At 35.2% G+C, this 16,093-nt stretch overlaps 1 protein-coding gene across 4 annotated transcripts in view; it reads left to right on the top strand.

Moving 5' to 3' along the window:
* The window catches only part of LOC107673904 (regulating synaptic membrane exocytosis protein 1-like), a 73,601-nt gene that overhangs the window by 46,176 nt on the left and 11,332 nt on the right, over nucleotides 1-16,093 (top strand). Inside the window, exons 8-21 of one of the 4 annotated variants that reach the window (XM_016467718.1) lie at nucleotides 165-275; nucleotides 494-593; nucleotides 1,559-1,682; nucleotides 3,829-3,875; nucleotides 3,992-4,107; nucleotides 4,193-4,323; nucleotides 5,088-5,259; nucleotides 5,373-5,526; nucleotides 9,077-9,284; nucleotides 9,363-9,458; nucleotides 9,900-9,962; nucleotides 12,523-12,612; nucleotides 13,691-13,768; nucleotides 15,003-15,068. In XM_016467718.1, coding sequence (XP_016323204.1) covers nucleotides 165-275; nucleotides 494-593; nucleotides 1,559-1,682; nucleotides 3,829-3,875; nucleotides 3,992-4,107; nucleotides 4,193-4,323; nucleotides 5,088-5,259; nucleotides 5,373-5,526; nucleotides 9,077-9,284; nucleotides 9,363-9,458; nucleotides 9,900-9,962; nucleotides 12,523-12,612; nucleotides 13,691-13,768; nucleotides 15,003-15,068 — 1,556 coding nt within the window. The remainder of the gene's footprint in view (nucleotides 1-164; nucleotides 276-493; nucleotides 594-1,558; nucleotides 1,683-3,828; nucleotides 3,876-3,991; nucleotides 4,108-4,192; nucleotides 4,324-5,087; nucleotides 5,260-5,372; nucleotides 5,527-9,076; nucleotides 9,285-9,362; nucleotides 9,459-9,899; nucleotides 9,963-12,522; nucleotides 12,613-13,690; nucleotides 13,769-15,002; nucleotides 15,069-16,093) is intronic. The other 3 variants (XM_016467719.1, XM_016467720.1, XM_016467721.1) reach the window with 3 other exon arrangements.

Below are 16,093 nucleotides of genomic sequence, written 5' to 3'. Positions count from 1 at the left end.
ATGAACATGGTTTTTATGGTTTTAATTTTAGTTTCTGTTAGCTATAATAACCCTGGTTGTGTCTGTGTGTGTGAATGCGCATGAGTGTGAAGGTGAGGTAAGGGTTAGATGTAATGGGATGGTACTTTCTCTGATGGGATTAATCTCTGCCTTGTTCTCTTTAGCATCCGGTTACATGGCAGCCCTCCAAGGAAGGTGATCATTTAATTGGCCGAATCACTTTGAACAAGCGAACAGCCATGCCAAAAGAGGCTGGGTCTCTGCTAGGGCTAAAGGTAAGGGGAAAGCAACTCGCATAAACATACCGTATAAACACAAGTTCCTCTCCTGACTGTTATGAAGTCAACAACTACACCATGTCATGGGCCAATGTACGAAAAAAGGAAAAAACAAAAACAAATAAACAATGCACTAGATATGCACAATAGGTTTTGTGGCTTTTATGAATTCTCTGTAGACTTTACCCATCTTTAAATGATTTGTACGGGTACAGGTGGTCGGGGGGAAGATTACAGAAACTGGGAGACTTGGGGCCTTCATCACCAAAGTCAAGAAAGGAAGTATAGCTGATGTGGTGGGTCATCTGCGGGCCGGTGAGTCCAGAACCTCTCACAGTTTGTTACTTAAAAAACTAGGACTGTTAATTGATTAAACAGTGTAATCAAATAAATTACCTCATACACTGATTTAGCAAATTAATCATAATATGGATGCATATATTACCCACTAGCAAACTTCTAAGGTGGCCTTAAGATGACTTCAAATAATTTAAAATTGAGATAAAACAAGCATTAAAATAAGTTAAAATCAAAGATAAAAAAAACCATATATATATATATATATATGTATATGTATATGTATATGTGTATATAAATCACCCTTAACTTATCTTTGTTTTCTTTGAAAGTCTTGGAAAATCTGGATATATGAGAATTTTAAAACTGATTTAAATTCAGTCATGTAAATTAATAAAATCTTAAAACACCTTGGATATTTTTTATAAATAATATACATTGTGTACATCTGCCAAGCTCTAAATTATTTGATCAGGTAGAAATTGTGAGTAAAAATATTTGTAAAAATCCTTATCCAGGAAATCGCAAACGACTGGAAGAGTCATGTAAAGGCATTGTTTAAAAAGAGTGAAAAACCTGAAAGTTATTTTCTTCTGTACAGAAACTAAGAGCTCTTGAATAATGTTGTGGGCAATGGGGGGCCTTGGAGTCAGATTGAGAACCACTGGCATATACCAGTATTTGTAAAGAAAAGACCGCAAATGAAGATGATTAATTATTGTGACAAATGAGTAAACATAGACCACAAAAGTTTAGAAGTCAGTGTATTGTTTGCATATTGTCTGCATTCTGTTGTGAAAACATGGTTATATTTCAAGCTTAAATTACTTCTTACATTACTCTACTGCTAAATTTGCACACTTAATTGACAGTCTTAACTTAATTGAATTTAATGTTTAATGAGTGTGTTTAATCAGTAAAATGTCTATTTTAAGAAATCAATGGTGGAATTTAGTCTGACAACACATTTTGGCTGTTTGTAGGTGATGAAGTGCTTCAGTGGAATGGTAAATCATTACCAGGATTAACCAAGAAAGAAGTTTACAATATCATCTTGAATTCCCAAACAGAACCACAAGTTGAATTAGTAGTATCAAGGCCAATAGGGTAAGTCGTCCATCACACACCTTACTGGGTATCTGACTAACGGCAAAGCACCCAAACTATTTTTAAAGGGGTCATTAAATGCATTTTGTAAATTATTTTATAAAGTTTCTTGCGGTGCACTTATAATCTTAGTATGGTTTTGTCATCAAAAACAATCGTAATTTAGATACAATTGGTTACTTCTATTTTTATATTCTGTTTCTTGAGGTTAGTTTATAAAGTTTGCAAAGCTTTTTGCATCAAAAAGGTCTTTCTTTACCTAACAGCAGTATCACGATGTGACATCATGATTGTCCCGATTTCAAACCCTGCTGTTTTAGAGGGGTAAAAAAAAATCATATTTTAAAATGGGGAATTCGTTTTGAAAATTACATTTTTTTTTATTGTAAAATAACCTCTTATATGTCCAAATATCAAGAACATTTTGATTCTCCATTTCATGACCCCTTTAAGAATTTATTCTAGTTGGGCGTTTCCATTCAGATCAAATCACAACAATGTAGGAAACAGATCCGGCGTGATGCAGCTGACACAGAACAGCATACACTGTTTACATCCAGCGGATACTCTCCAAAATGGCGCTACGTATTGCTGTCTATGCAGGGTCAGACAGCTCTCAGATTCCATCAAAAATATCTTAATTTGTGTTCCGAAGATGAACGAAGGTCTTACAGGTTTGAAACGACATGAGGGTGAGTAATTAATGACAGAATTTTCATTTTTGGGTGAACTAACCCTTTAAACGAGTGTTTGGAGTGGAGTTGAATAGCTGTGCAATAGATGTTTAACTTTGTCTGTATTGTGTTTTCACTGTAAGCCATTATACTCATTGCTCTGTCCTCCCACCTCTTTAAAAAGTTGCATTCATTGATTTCTCTCCAAACACTTGCAAAGTGTGTATAAATCTTAGCTGCAAGTAAAACACAGTCTAGGAGATGATGTGATTTTTAAAATTTTTTTTTTTGGACCTCATCTCTGAATTCATGTCCCTAAAAGCCCTTATAAAGAGCTTGTGATGCACACCTTAATTCTGTAACCTCTGGCTGTTGATTTTTGTATACAGTGTATACAGAATATTTGGACACCTAAATTGCACTTAAAATGTTTGCTAAACAAATTATGCTGGAGCTTTTCTGAAAATAAACTCGTCAAAAATATATTTTGAGCAATTTATCTAACATTTTATCATTTAGTACCTAACAAACTTCAAATGCATGTTTGTGCTATATTTCTTCAAAATAAATGACACTATATATGATATTTTGTTATATAATACAAAAATATTCATACATTAAATGTGGCTTAAATGCCTAAATACACTACCATTCAAAAGTTTAGAGTCAGTTCATTTTTTTTTTCTTTTTGAAAAAGAAATTAATACATTTATTCAGCAAGGATACATTAAATTGATCAAAAGTGGATATAACGACATGTATAATATTACAAATTCTACTAAATACTAATACTATTTCAAATAAATGCTGATCTTTTGAACTTTATATTCTTCAAAGAATCCTGAAAAAAAGTGCATAATGGTTCCCACAGAAAATATTAAGCAGCAGATCTGTTTTCAACATGAATAATAATACGAAATATTTCTTGAGCACTAAATCAGTATTACAGTGATTTCTGCAGAATAATGTGACACTGATAACTGGAGTAATAGCTGCTGAAAATGTAACTTTTCCATCAAAGGAATAAATTACCTTTTAAAACGTGTAAAAATAGAAACAGTTATTTTCAAATGTATAATATTTATGATATGTGACCCTGCCTGTGAAAACCCAGCTAAAGTCATTTTTTTTGTGATTTACTGTTTTCTACATAAAATCATATTTCATAAAGATGTAAAACATTCTGTGAAAATATAACCTTTATATCTTTAATATTGACTGAGTAAGGCCATGTCAAAGATTGAAACATAGTGAAATTAATGGTTGAAATCAAACTTCGATGCTTGTTATCTCATAATTAGATTTTAAGACTTTAGCCTGGATTTCACAGACAGGGTCACATATCATTACTTTTTACTGTATTTTATGTAAATAAATGCAGCCTTGATGAGCATAAGAGACTTCTTTTATAAACATCTTACGACCCAGACTTTTGAATAGTAATGTATGGATTTGTGATCTTTTTGTTTCAGTGATACACCACGAATACCAGAAACATCACACCCTCCGTTAGAATCTAGTATGTACTGAATCAAATGAATCATGAATCAAATGTGAACTCTTAAATACTTTTTTTTTTATATGCAAACATTACTCTGATGTTTTCAACACTTGTTTGTTCTTGTCCCTCTGCAGCAGGTTCAAGTTCCTTCGAATCACAGAAGATGGAAAGACCCTCTATATCTGTCTTGTCCCCTTCCAGCCCAAGTGGTCTTAGAGATGCCCCTCAGCTACTGCCTGGACAGCTGTCGGTCAGTACATACCGAAGTATGTACATTCACAATGTTGTGCTTAGAGTCTTTGTTTATTAGCTGTTTATGTATTTATGTCTTGCAGGTGAAAATGTGGTTCGATAAGGTCGACCATCAGCTGATAGTGAACGTATTGCAGGCTATAGACCTGCCACCCAGATCGGGTGGACGACCCAGAAACCCCTATGTCAAAATGTACTTCCTGCCTGATAGAAGGTATGTCAGATTTTTCCTGTGGTGTCAGTTTTAGTGTCAAGAAATTCAGTATTGTATCGACTACAGACATTTTTTTTATTGTGACATGCCTATACACTACCGTTCAAAAGTTTGTGATCAGTAAGATTTTTTTAAAGAAATTAATGCTTTTATTCAATAAGGATTAAATTGATTTAAATTGCATTAAATTGATCAAATAAATGCTGTTCTTTTGAACTTTCTATTCATCAAAAAAATCCTGAAAAAATGTATCACAGTTTCGAAGCTGCACAAGTGCTTACTTTAATAATATAATAAGAAGTGTTTCTTGAGCATAAAATCAGAGTGTAGAATGATTTATTAAGGATCATTTGACACTGGAGTAATGACTACTGAAAATTCAGCTTCACTATCATATGTGAAAAAAAATCACATTTTAAAATGTTAAAATAGCAATATATATTTTTAGCAATTTATATTTTGCATTGCAATAATATTTCAGTATATTACTGTTTTTACTGTGTATCTTATCAAATAAATGCTTCATTGGTGAGACTTCTTTAAACTTTAAACTTCTTTAAATACAGTATATATTTAAAAAAATCTTTTTAAAGAAAACCATTTAAAAAAATCTTACTGACCTGCAACTTTTGAACGATAGTGTAGATCAAACAAATTTCCCAATAAATGTATGATTTTTTTTTGTTTCTGATCATTGCTTATATGTGCATCAAGTTTTAATGTTCTCGTTGTAATGTTTTATGTGTATATTTGTTTTACTTTAGTGATAAGAGCAAGAGAAGGACGAAGACAGTGAAGAAAAGTCTGGAGCCCAAGTGGAACCAGACATTTGTGTACTCTCATGTCCATCGCCGGGATTTCAGAGAACACATGCTGGAGATTACTGTGTGGGACCAACCCAGAATACAAGATGAGGAGAGTGACTTTCTGGGAGAAGTATGAAGCATATGTAAACTTTGTCCATTTATTCACAACATGAATTGCTCTGTGAAAACATTCGTACAGTATCACACCTGATTGTCTGCGGTTTCTCCTGTCTTTAAACCTAGATCCTAATCGAGCTGGAGACTGCCCTGTTGGATGATAAGCCTCACTGGTACAAGCTGCAGACACATGACGTCTCTTCCATCCCACTGCCACACCCGTCGCCATACCTGCCCCGCAGACACGGACACACTGAAACACCCACCAAAAAGCTGCAGCGTAAGTGGAAGGCCTCACTGGTGGGGATGTGATCTGAAAAGGTTGAACACACAGAATCACTTTGTTTAAGTGCTTTTTCTCTCATAGGGAGGAATTTAGTAAGAATGATTTTAATTTCATCTGTCAATCCTGCTGTTTATTTGCAAGCGCTGTGAGCTATCAGCACCTGATAACTGGATATGTGTCCAATTATAACACTCGTCTATGGTGGCCGAGAGAGCTCAGCGCGCTGCAAATGAAAAAAACACATGCAAATAGAAAAAACACCAGCAATTTAAGAAAACATCTTCATCAGTTTGACGACACATGCGCTGCAAATACTCACAACACGATCAAATACAGAAACGCACTGCAAAAACTTGCAACAGAAACATGCAGCAAATATGCACAGACCACATCGGAAAAGTATAAGGGAACCACAACAAGTGACGAACCTGGCTGGGACACGCTTCAGTGTCTACTCTGAAAGGTGAGATTTTTTTTTTTTTAACATCCTGATCATATGATTCCCTAGGATCTATATTATTAGCCTAAATAAGCTGAAGAAATATACAATTAGCCTACTGTAACTGTGAAACGTTATGTAAGCTGGCTAACTTACTTTTACAACTTCCCTTACGAATGGTTTTTCTATTTAAAAAAACATGGTTACTATAGTTAAACCATGGTAATCACAAATTACACTAACCACAGTTTAACCATGGTATTTGTGTGGTTACACAAATGTAATGGTAAAATTGTAAACGCCAAAAACATCATTACTACACTTTTACTATAATAAAACCATGGTTAATTTTCGTAAGGGTTGTTGGGGTCCCCTTGAAACATTTCCGTTGTGGTCTGTGCCACTTGCATCGCTTTTCTGTATTTGGTTGTGTTGTGAGCCTTTGCAGCGTATGTGTTGTCAAACTGATGAAGATGTTTTTTTTAATTTGCTGATGTTTTTTTTTATTTGCATGTGTTTTTTTCATTCGCAGCGCGCTGAGCTCTCTCGACCACCATACTCTTCCACATCGCTTGATCATAATTTGATAAATTACTGCCACCGTGATCAATAGGAAATGTAAACAAATTTTTGTACCATCAATTGTTCATGGGCGGTACTAGTTAATTAGCCTCATCTGCATAGAAAGTAGGTGGCTTAATTTAAATATGCATAGTGCAGCACTGTATAAGCTATATACAGTATTATTAAAAAATTGGGGGTGTTTTTGAAAGAAATCTTTTATGCCCACAAAGGCTGCATTTTTCTTATCGAAAAAAAAAGTAAAAACAGTAATATTGTGCAATATTATTACAATTTAAATTTGCTATTTTCAATTTTAATGTATTTTAGAATGTAGTTTATTTAAGTGTTGGCAAAGCTGAATTTTGAGCAGTCAGTACTCCAGTCTCCAGGGTCATATGATCCTTCAGAAATCATTCTAATATATAGATTTGGTGCTCAAGAAACAGTTCTTATTATTATCAAAGTTAAAAACAATATTGAAATTTTGTGGAAACCTGGATACATTTTTTAGGATTCTTTGATGAATAGAAAAATGCTTGATAAATAAAAGTATTAATTAAGAAAAAAAATCTTACTGATCCCAAACGTTTGAACAGTAGTGTACATTTTGCTTAAATGTGAGCGGTATATGAATAAGATGCAGAGTTTTGCATTGAAATGCTGCTCAGTTGTGTGGCACAATCGTTTAGTGAATTCGCCCCCTCAGTGTTTCACAAGATTTACCATAAGCTGAAGAGGATGTGGGCAGTTCGATTAAAATAGAGGAAATTTGCCTTCACTTTCTAAAATGTTAAATCAAGTCAGAGAAATTATCATAATTTCACAATTACTAAACTATACATAAGTAGGTGAAAGACAATAATCAAACATTAGTTAAACATCAACATATCTTTTAGGTCAAGGTCCTGAAATTCATCCAGTATCATTAATATTTTTGCCATTGTCTCGAGGTTTTCATGTCTGTACGTTCATGAGGAGGTATGTTTTTGAACCGTGCTGCCTGTGAGTTAGTGTGTAGGAGTGTGGCCCATGGGTACAGTATGTCCACAATACATATTTTAGTATGCTAGGTTATTTCTGTATACCTTTGCTTGCCTAACTATGGATTATTCCAACAGTGCTTTGTGTGCATTTGTTTGCGTCTGTATCTCCGCGTCTGTCTGTACATCTATCCCTGTGTGTATATCTGTCTGTGCAGGCTCGCAGCGTATTACAGAAACTGATTATGATGATGGTATTGGCATAGTCGCCACAGGTGGGTGGGAGGGTCCAAGGCAATGCCAACCTTGGCACTTCTCTGTACTTTGTGCATTATAGTACCCCAAAAGAGAGAAGCAACCAATAGCAGGCCTTCCCTTCCTTTGGAAGTCACCGCTGTTGTGCTGGAGACAATTCACCGATCACCATCATTACACAGCTGGCATGTTTCATTCATCCCATACTAATAAACTAACTATTCTGGTACTATTAAGTGCATAAAATGAATATGAAGTGGTGCTTCTTCTATTTGGGGGAGACACTAACTATCTAAAATGTGTTCTGTCTTCAGTGCTTTTCTCTGTAGTATAGTTAGTAGTTTAGACTTGCAGCATTATGCACTCTATCACATATGCATGATCACAGTGGGAAAATTAGGAAAACGAATTAGTAAACAGGAGGACTGCTTCCTCTCGGTGGTGCTACACATTTTAATTTGCCTCTGCATGGTAGAAGTTAGAAAATGACACGTCTTTGTGGTGCAATGCCTTTGTGACATACCTTGACTTCATTCTCCAAACCACATAAGCATACTGTAATTATAAATATAGTGGATATAGTCTTATAGGGCAGTGATTTTTTTTTTCTTCTCATGGCCACCTTTGAATTTTTTTAAATGTTACATTTACAGTTTTTTTTAATTATTCATTTTGATTTTAAAAATCTAAATATTATTAGTATGATTTTAGCAGTGAAGTTATATTCTGTCGTTTTATTGGAAAAACTGGTGTGAAAAAACTATTTCAGTTGAAAAAAGAAAAAAAACTCCTTATATTCTTTCAGTTTTCATTACTTTGCTATTTAATGAGGAAGTAAATTTTTTTTAAATATTGAATGAATTTTTTGTCACTAAGCCAATATTGGTCTGTTATGTTCCGCTTTGTTGTAAAAAAATACCTAAAAAATGTCATTGTATAAAAAATTTGAAGTAACCAAAAATAGAAAAATAAATAAATATATTTTTAATTTTCGATTTGACTGATTTGACTAGTAGTGTGTGTACATATATATCTGTAGGACTCAAATGGAGATTCCCACTGTCAAAAGCACACATCGTTCAAAAATAGATATAAGGAGAATGAACAAGGTATTTTAATTGTCTGGCATGTTTTGTTAAATATGGGCTAACACATTATGTCAATTCTTTTATTTTTTGGAGGGTTTCTGACATGGGGAATGTGATTTGCCAAGACCAATGACTGCAAAAAGCAAAATCTGAATTTTCCAGACAGGCTTTTCTAAAATTTTTCTTTACTTTTTTTTTTTGTCTTTGTGTCATCACAGCTACAGAAAACCGATCAAGAGAAAGAGAAAGAGAATGGGACAGAGAAAGAGAACGGGACCGAGACAGAGACAGAGGCCGAGACCGGGCGACAACATTAGAGGTTCCAGATCAGCAGAGGCCAACTCAGTATCGCTCACGGTCCGTGTCCCCACACAGAGATGAAGAGAGCAGGGGACGGTCCCGCCCAGCCAACGTCCCTGCACAGAGGTATGTCCCTAGCTATTTTTAGGATTTATCATTTATCAAATAATTGTAACCTGCATTAAACCCTGTTTTCTCTCTAAGGAGTCTGGATGAGGTCCAGCACAGCCGGCGATCCCGTTCCCCAACACGCAACCACGACCGTGCCCGTGTGCAAGAGAGAGAATACGTAGATGACAGGTAAATAGAAATTTGTGGGCCCAAGCAAGTGTGAACAAGTGTGCCTTAGTGTGTGCTAAAAGAATAATCACTTCCATGTGCCTTCATTTTCTTCCATAAAAGTACTGTTTCTGGAATGCCTTTAAAATGAGTTTTTGAGACTTGCTAACCTACAAAGGCCTTACACTATTTTCAGAAGGTGGGTTAGAGCCAAACCACCAGTGATTCATGGAAGGTTTGTTTTTGAAAGGATTGAGCATCACTGAAGGGTTTGAATGGACATAGATGATCGTACAGGAAGACATGTCTTTTTAACCTTTGTGTATTATTCTGGCTTTAAAGGTTGTTACCCTTCCTCTTCTAACTCACTTACTGGTGCGCATTTTTTCTTTTATGTTTGCTTGTTTTTTGTTCTGTTTTGTTAATTTTCTTATGTGTCCTCCATCTCCATGGTAATTGCAGTGAGGTCATCTTGATACACAGATCAATGCGGGGTAGAAGCGCAGAGTGTCTGCACACCCAAAGGTAAAGAAAAGGCCAGAATTGAACTACCAGTCTGTGAATTATACCATTGTTATATTCAGATTACTGTGTAAATCAATGTAATAATAATCTTGGTCTCATAAGCACTGGTAATATCATTTTCGTTTTGAAAAGACTCCTTGTATCTGTATCGTTCGCATAGCCTGAAGTTTATTCCATTTAATTAAAGCAGCGTTGAGTGTTGATGCCAGTTTCTCTCCCCAAACACTTCTTGTCAAGCTCTTCGCCTCTCCACTCTAATATTTCAGAGCAGCTCGTTGACAAGAAACATTACAAGCGGAACTTTCCACTAGCTTTTGGCGTATAGCCTAAAAGACATACGTCGTCATGACAACCGTTTGCTTTCTCAAAATAACAATCTCATTCTGCTCAAGTGTAATTTTGACATGTTTATTTTTATTCCGTTCGTTACTGACCTCGATTAAATTACGAGCGTGTTTGACAAGAAAAAAAAGATGATCTAGAATGAGGGAGTTGCCTCTGGACTGATCTTTGCATGTTTGCATGAGTGACCTTTGACATTTCTTTGCTGTTTCAGTGGACTAACCACAGCTGTGATTTTGATACATCTTTTGTTTCCATTTTGCATGTTAATGTAATGTTGGCAGGAGTTCATCTAAGCACAGAAGCACTTTGCCTCCAAAGATGCCTTTATTAGTCAATGGAATTCATAAGGATATTTACAGGTAAGGCGGCCAAAAACGAACACTTAAGCCATGGCATCCTTTCTGACTAATGAGGATTTTATAGCATCTGTGACGCTCAAACTCACTCAGATCTCCAGAGCACTTTTATTATGGATTAGCTAATGCAATATACAGTATGCTGGTGAATATATATTTTTTTATCATTGTCAAAGTCTGACACAGTATTTACTCATTCATATTTCAAAGACAGTAGAAGTACTTATGAAATTGCATATAATGTATTTCAGTCTTATTTAAGTGGGTTAAATAAGCACTCTAAAGTTTGGCTAATTGCATGTAATATAAATTTAAACCGTAACACAATAACATAATTTTCATTTAATTGCAATTAACATGCAATGAAGTGTATGAAAACACATTCAGTTCACACTTAAGTATATTCTTTTATTTTAATTTTAATATTCTTTTAAGAATATTATTTCTGGCACAAGTGCTCTTTTATAAATATGCTAAAGTGTACGTTTTCACAAGGGTCCATAAAACAGCATATTTGCATTGTCAACATCATCATATGCAAACACATAGTATAGTATTGTAGTCATTCAGCTGGAAATTGAAATAAAGACAATCCTATGGGAATCTGCCACTGTTAGGTGTTAAGATGGTAAGTAAATGTGAGTGCTGTGTGAATGTGAATCTGACTGTGGTGTTCTGGTTTCTGTGGATGTTTATAGTAGCACCTGTAATTTAAAAGATATAATTTATTTGAAGAGTTAGACAGTAAATCACTGGTAGCTATAAACATCTTTTGCCATGTTCTAACCAGGCGCAATGGGACGTGTTTCCAGCAACAAGCTATGTGCCTGTCCAAACCAAGTAGGTTCATAATTCCTGGAGAAAACTATCCTTTAGCATTCCCTTTCCCAAGGTTGGACCACAGTGTTAAACATCCAACAAGTCTCCACAGAAAGCATGGTCATGTGATTAAATTTTATAATGTGTTTTTTTTTTTTTGTCTTTCAGTATGTTTTCTATTTCTGTAACTTGTGTTTGCTTTTGTTTACACTTGTTTGGCCTTGGTTTGTGTTCAGCTCAACACTTCCTGCATGCCTTAAGTCAGTCATGGCTGTCTGTAGTCACTGGCACTCAACGTACAGTCACACGCCGAGTTCTTAGGTTCACAGACAAGATCACCATTAGGTAAGGGGTCGAACATGTAAACCCTAAACCCATATATATCTACAGGTGCATCTCAATAAATTAGAATGTCGTGGAAAAGTTCATTTATTTCAGTAATTCAACTCAAATTGTGAAACTCGTGTATTAAATAAATTTAATGCACACAGACTGAAGTAGTTTAAGTCTTTGGTTCTTTTAATTGTGATGATTTTGGCGTCTTCCCCATGATTGTGTAGCCTAGTGAACCAAACTGAGAGACCATTTTGAAGGCTCAGGAAACCTTTGCAGGAGTTTTGAGTTGATTAGCTGATTGGCATGTCACCATATTCTAATTTGTTGAGATAGTGAATTGGTGGGTTTTTGTTAAATGTGAGCCAAAATCATCACAATTAAAAAGAACCAAAGACTTAAACTACTTCAGTCTGCATTGAATTTATTTAATACACGAGTTTCACAATTTGAGTTGAATTACTGAAATAAATGAACTTTTCCACGACATTCTAATTTATTGAGATGCACCTGTACATATAAACATCCAGCAGCTCCTCGTTCAGAACATTAGCAGAAAATTCAACCATTATCTCGCTCACCATTTTAGCAGCTCTTACAGGTTTGCTTTTTATTTTATTTTGGACCTAACTTTTTTGTTCTTTGTCATCTTCCTTTCCTCCTTTTTCCTTCTTCTTTCTCCATTGGATGGCATGTTGTGACCCTAGTGATCTACAGCCCTCTCTTGACAGGGTTAGAAGTGCTAGTACCAACTGTCTGAGACCAGGTTCTAATTCCAATTCACCTGAACGAGACAGGTACACTCTTTATTTTGAATTGGATTATTTCAGTTTTGGTGAATTTGCCATTAATATCATTCACATACATTAAAGGACACTCTTAGAATGTTCCTTTTTGATGCCCTTTGAACACAACAATCACTGGGTCTTATTTACTATTGTGTATACACATACACAACACACATACACAATATGTTTTGCTTAAAACCAGTGTGCAAACACAGAAATCTGAATTTTTTTTAATCTAGGATAAAATTTTAGATCAAACTAAAACACACATACAAATCCTTGTTGCATTAAAACATGAAATTTGTTAAGTTTATTGTTTATATAAATTATACATTTAAAAAGTTTGGGGTTGTTAGGGTTTATTATGTTTTTGAAAGAAGTCTCTTAAGCTCACAAAGGCTGCATTTATTTGATTAAAAATGCAACAAATGCAGTAATATTGTGAAATAATATAACTCTTTTCTAAAATGTAATTTATTCCTATGATGGCAAAGCTGAATTTTCAGCAGTCGTTAGTCGTTACTCAAGTCTTGGAGTAAAGTTGGAAACAGTTGAGCTGCTTAATATTTTTGTGGAAACATGTTTTTTTTTTTCAGGATTCTTTGATTATTTAATTATTCAAATGATGCTAATGCTAAATGCTAGCATATTCTCCCTCGTTTAGAATAATAGACTCAGAATAATTTTTTTGTAAATATGTCAAATTTTCCGTGAGAACTTTTTTCTGAGCACATACTGTCAAATTAGAACACTTACTGTATATGCAATTATTAGTGAATAAAACCCAGTGTGTCTATGTTAATGTTAATGTCAAAGTGACATACCACCTTTGGTCACCCACTTTGCACTGCTCTGTTAGCGTCCAATGACTCTTATGGACTGATAGCTCTGTTTTGCGTTTTTGGGAGCATTAATCCAACCACTGTAGGTGGAGAATTGTCAAAAATGAGTCCCCTGAATCTGTGCATCTTCTTGTATGTTTGAGATTATCATTGCCACAGTCTCTATATTGACCTCCCGTGTTTCTTCCATCTCCACTTTGAACTCTTTGGGTGTTGGTGGATCACACACGCACACACTCACGCAGGAGCACCCAGTCTCTGCCCCGTACCAGACCCACGAGCCCCAGGATCCTAATTCAGCATGCCTCCCCAGAAGACGACAGGTATCCCTCCTGTCCTCCAGTCCTATTGCTAAACCTCTCTGCTCTTCTAACCTGTCCGTCCCCCCTCTGCCATGGGACTAGATAGTGGATGTAGCTAACCCTCCCAGCCTTCTGTAGCTTCTGACCCATAGCTTGTTGTCACCCGACCCCATGATTTTATTGCTCAACAATGTGATCGCTAGTGTGTTTTGTAGATTTTCAGCAGCTCAGTAGCTTTAAAAATGTGGTGACTTGTGGCTTTTGTGGTGTGAAGTGTAGTGTGTTGTGTTACTCTGGATTTCATGAGGTTGTATTTTAGTCCTTTTTATCTAAACTCTTTCTGCAGATTATAATTTATTCCATTGTTATTATCTTCTACAGTTTTATACTGATTTCTACAACAGTTTTTTTTTTCCGTACTGTCATTTAGATACAGTCTCGCTTACAGTGGCCCCAAAAAGTAAGTTAACACTTAAAAATGTATGAATATATTTGCATTATATAACAAAATATCAAACCAACTGAGATTTATTTTGAAGTAACAATACCACAAGCTCACTTTTCAGGCAAAACCTATCACAAAATAAGTAAAATAATTTGTTTGCAGATGCAAATTAGTTTTATATTTTATATTTAATGCTGTGATATTCAGACATTTTAAGTGTCCAAATACATTTTGGGGGCACTGCATGTGTCTTCACTTATTTTCTCTGTATTTAACTGAAATTGTAATGATTTCAGAAGTTTTGTTTGAAGGTTTTCAGGGAATAAACGTCACATTTGTCATATGTGACCCCTGACGCATAAGAGTCAAGTGTCTGTGTTTCATATCATGCACAGATTGTCTCGTATATGTCTTAATTACTGTACATGTTATTGTATGTTTTCCTTTTGTACCTAGCCACTTAACCAAAGCGGCATGATTCAGCCGTAATGCAATTATGTTTCATTAACATCAATCCATACTGTGTCATTGTGTGTCTGTGTCTATGTGTCCATGCCACTCATATGTGTTTGATGTGATCTTATGAATCAGCTGGGTTCTGGAGGCTATGTTCCCCGCTCAGGAGACAGTACACCACCTCAGTGCAAAGCCAGATGCACAGAGGTACACGCGCATTGGACCAGTAGCATGTCCATCTCCATCATGGCATTTTATTAGATAGAAGTTTCATTCAATGTCCGTCCAGTCCTGAGTGAATCCACTCCTCATTCTTTTATTTTCTGTCTCGCCTCGATCATTTCCATCTTGCAGGCAGTTGAGAACTCTGGACAAGACTAGCTGTCAGAAACTTGGCAAGAAAATATCTGACAGTGAGCGGTAAGACTTATCAAACCATGTTATGTCCCGTCACATTTGCATTGCCTGTTGATGGTACTTTAAGTCCTGTGTGTCCATACAATACCTGTTTTAGACACAAATCACTTATTTCACACTGTACTGTGTTTTTTGTTAAATGATTAATAATTTTGTTCAATTGTTCCTGACCATTTCTATATTTTATAGAAGGTCCCAAAATTAAAACACTGCCAAAGCATTTATTTACTTTCTATTATTTATACAAATAATTAGTGGCTGGGAAGAAAATTTAATGGCCAGTACATTTAATCAAATCACCCATCATTAGTAGTTATGGCAAATCTTAAATTTGGACCTTGTTATATACTGTATATTTTAGTATATTATACTGTATTCTACATTGTGTTGTATATATTTTTATATGGGTTATTGAACTTTTAAAGGGAAATGCTGCACTGGCTTCATCCACAACATATTTGTTTCTTCACACATTCACACTTTATTTCTCCATCTGTTTTTGCAAATAATTTGTTGATTTTTCTCCATTTTTATTTTCTATGATTTGTCACATTGATTTTATTTTTCCTATAATCTGTTTTGTATTGCTATTCGCACTGGCCTGCAGCATTCAGCCAACCTCCATTCTAAAGGCCTCACACAGGAAGAGGGTATCGCTGCCTCCATTGGGTAAGGTGACCCGTGAGGGAGTCAACCCCAGGCTCACCCCAAATGGAAAGGTGCTGACCTTGATCTGGACTGAGAAGCCTTGCTGTGCCTGTGTTTTTTGTTAAATGATTAATAATTTTGTTCAATTGTTCCTGACCATTTCTATATTTTATAGAAGGTCCCAAAATTAAAACACTGCCAAAGCATTTATTTACTTTCATCAGTAAATAAATTGGTTTAATAGTTTTAAGAGTTTCTCACCAGTTTCTCATCATTTGTGAAAAATAACCATAATGTTTCGATTAAAATTAGAAAAACAGTGATATTAAAATCATAATATATATAATAACGATTTTTTTTATAATATAATGTTTTTTTTA

The sequence above is a fragment of the Sinocyclocheilus anshuiensis genome, unplaced genomic scaffold (assembly GCF_001515605.1).
Source record: "Sinocyclocheilus anshuiensis isolate Anshui unplaced genomic scaffold, SAMN03320099.WGS_v1.1 scaffold292, whole genome shotgun sequence".
NCBI classification, from domain to species: domain Eukaryota; kingdom Metazoa; phylum Chordata; class Actinopteri; order Cypriniformes; family Cyprinidae; genus Sinocyclocheilus; species Sinocyclocheilus anshuiensis.
This window is presented reverse-complemented; position numbering and strand designations above follow the sequence as displayed.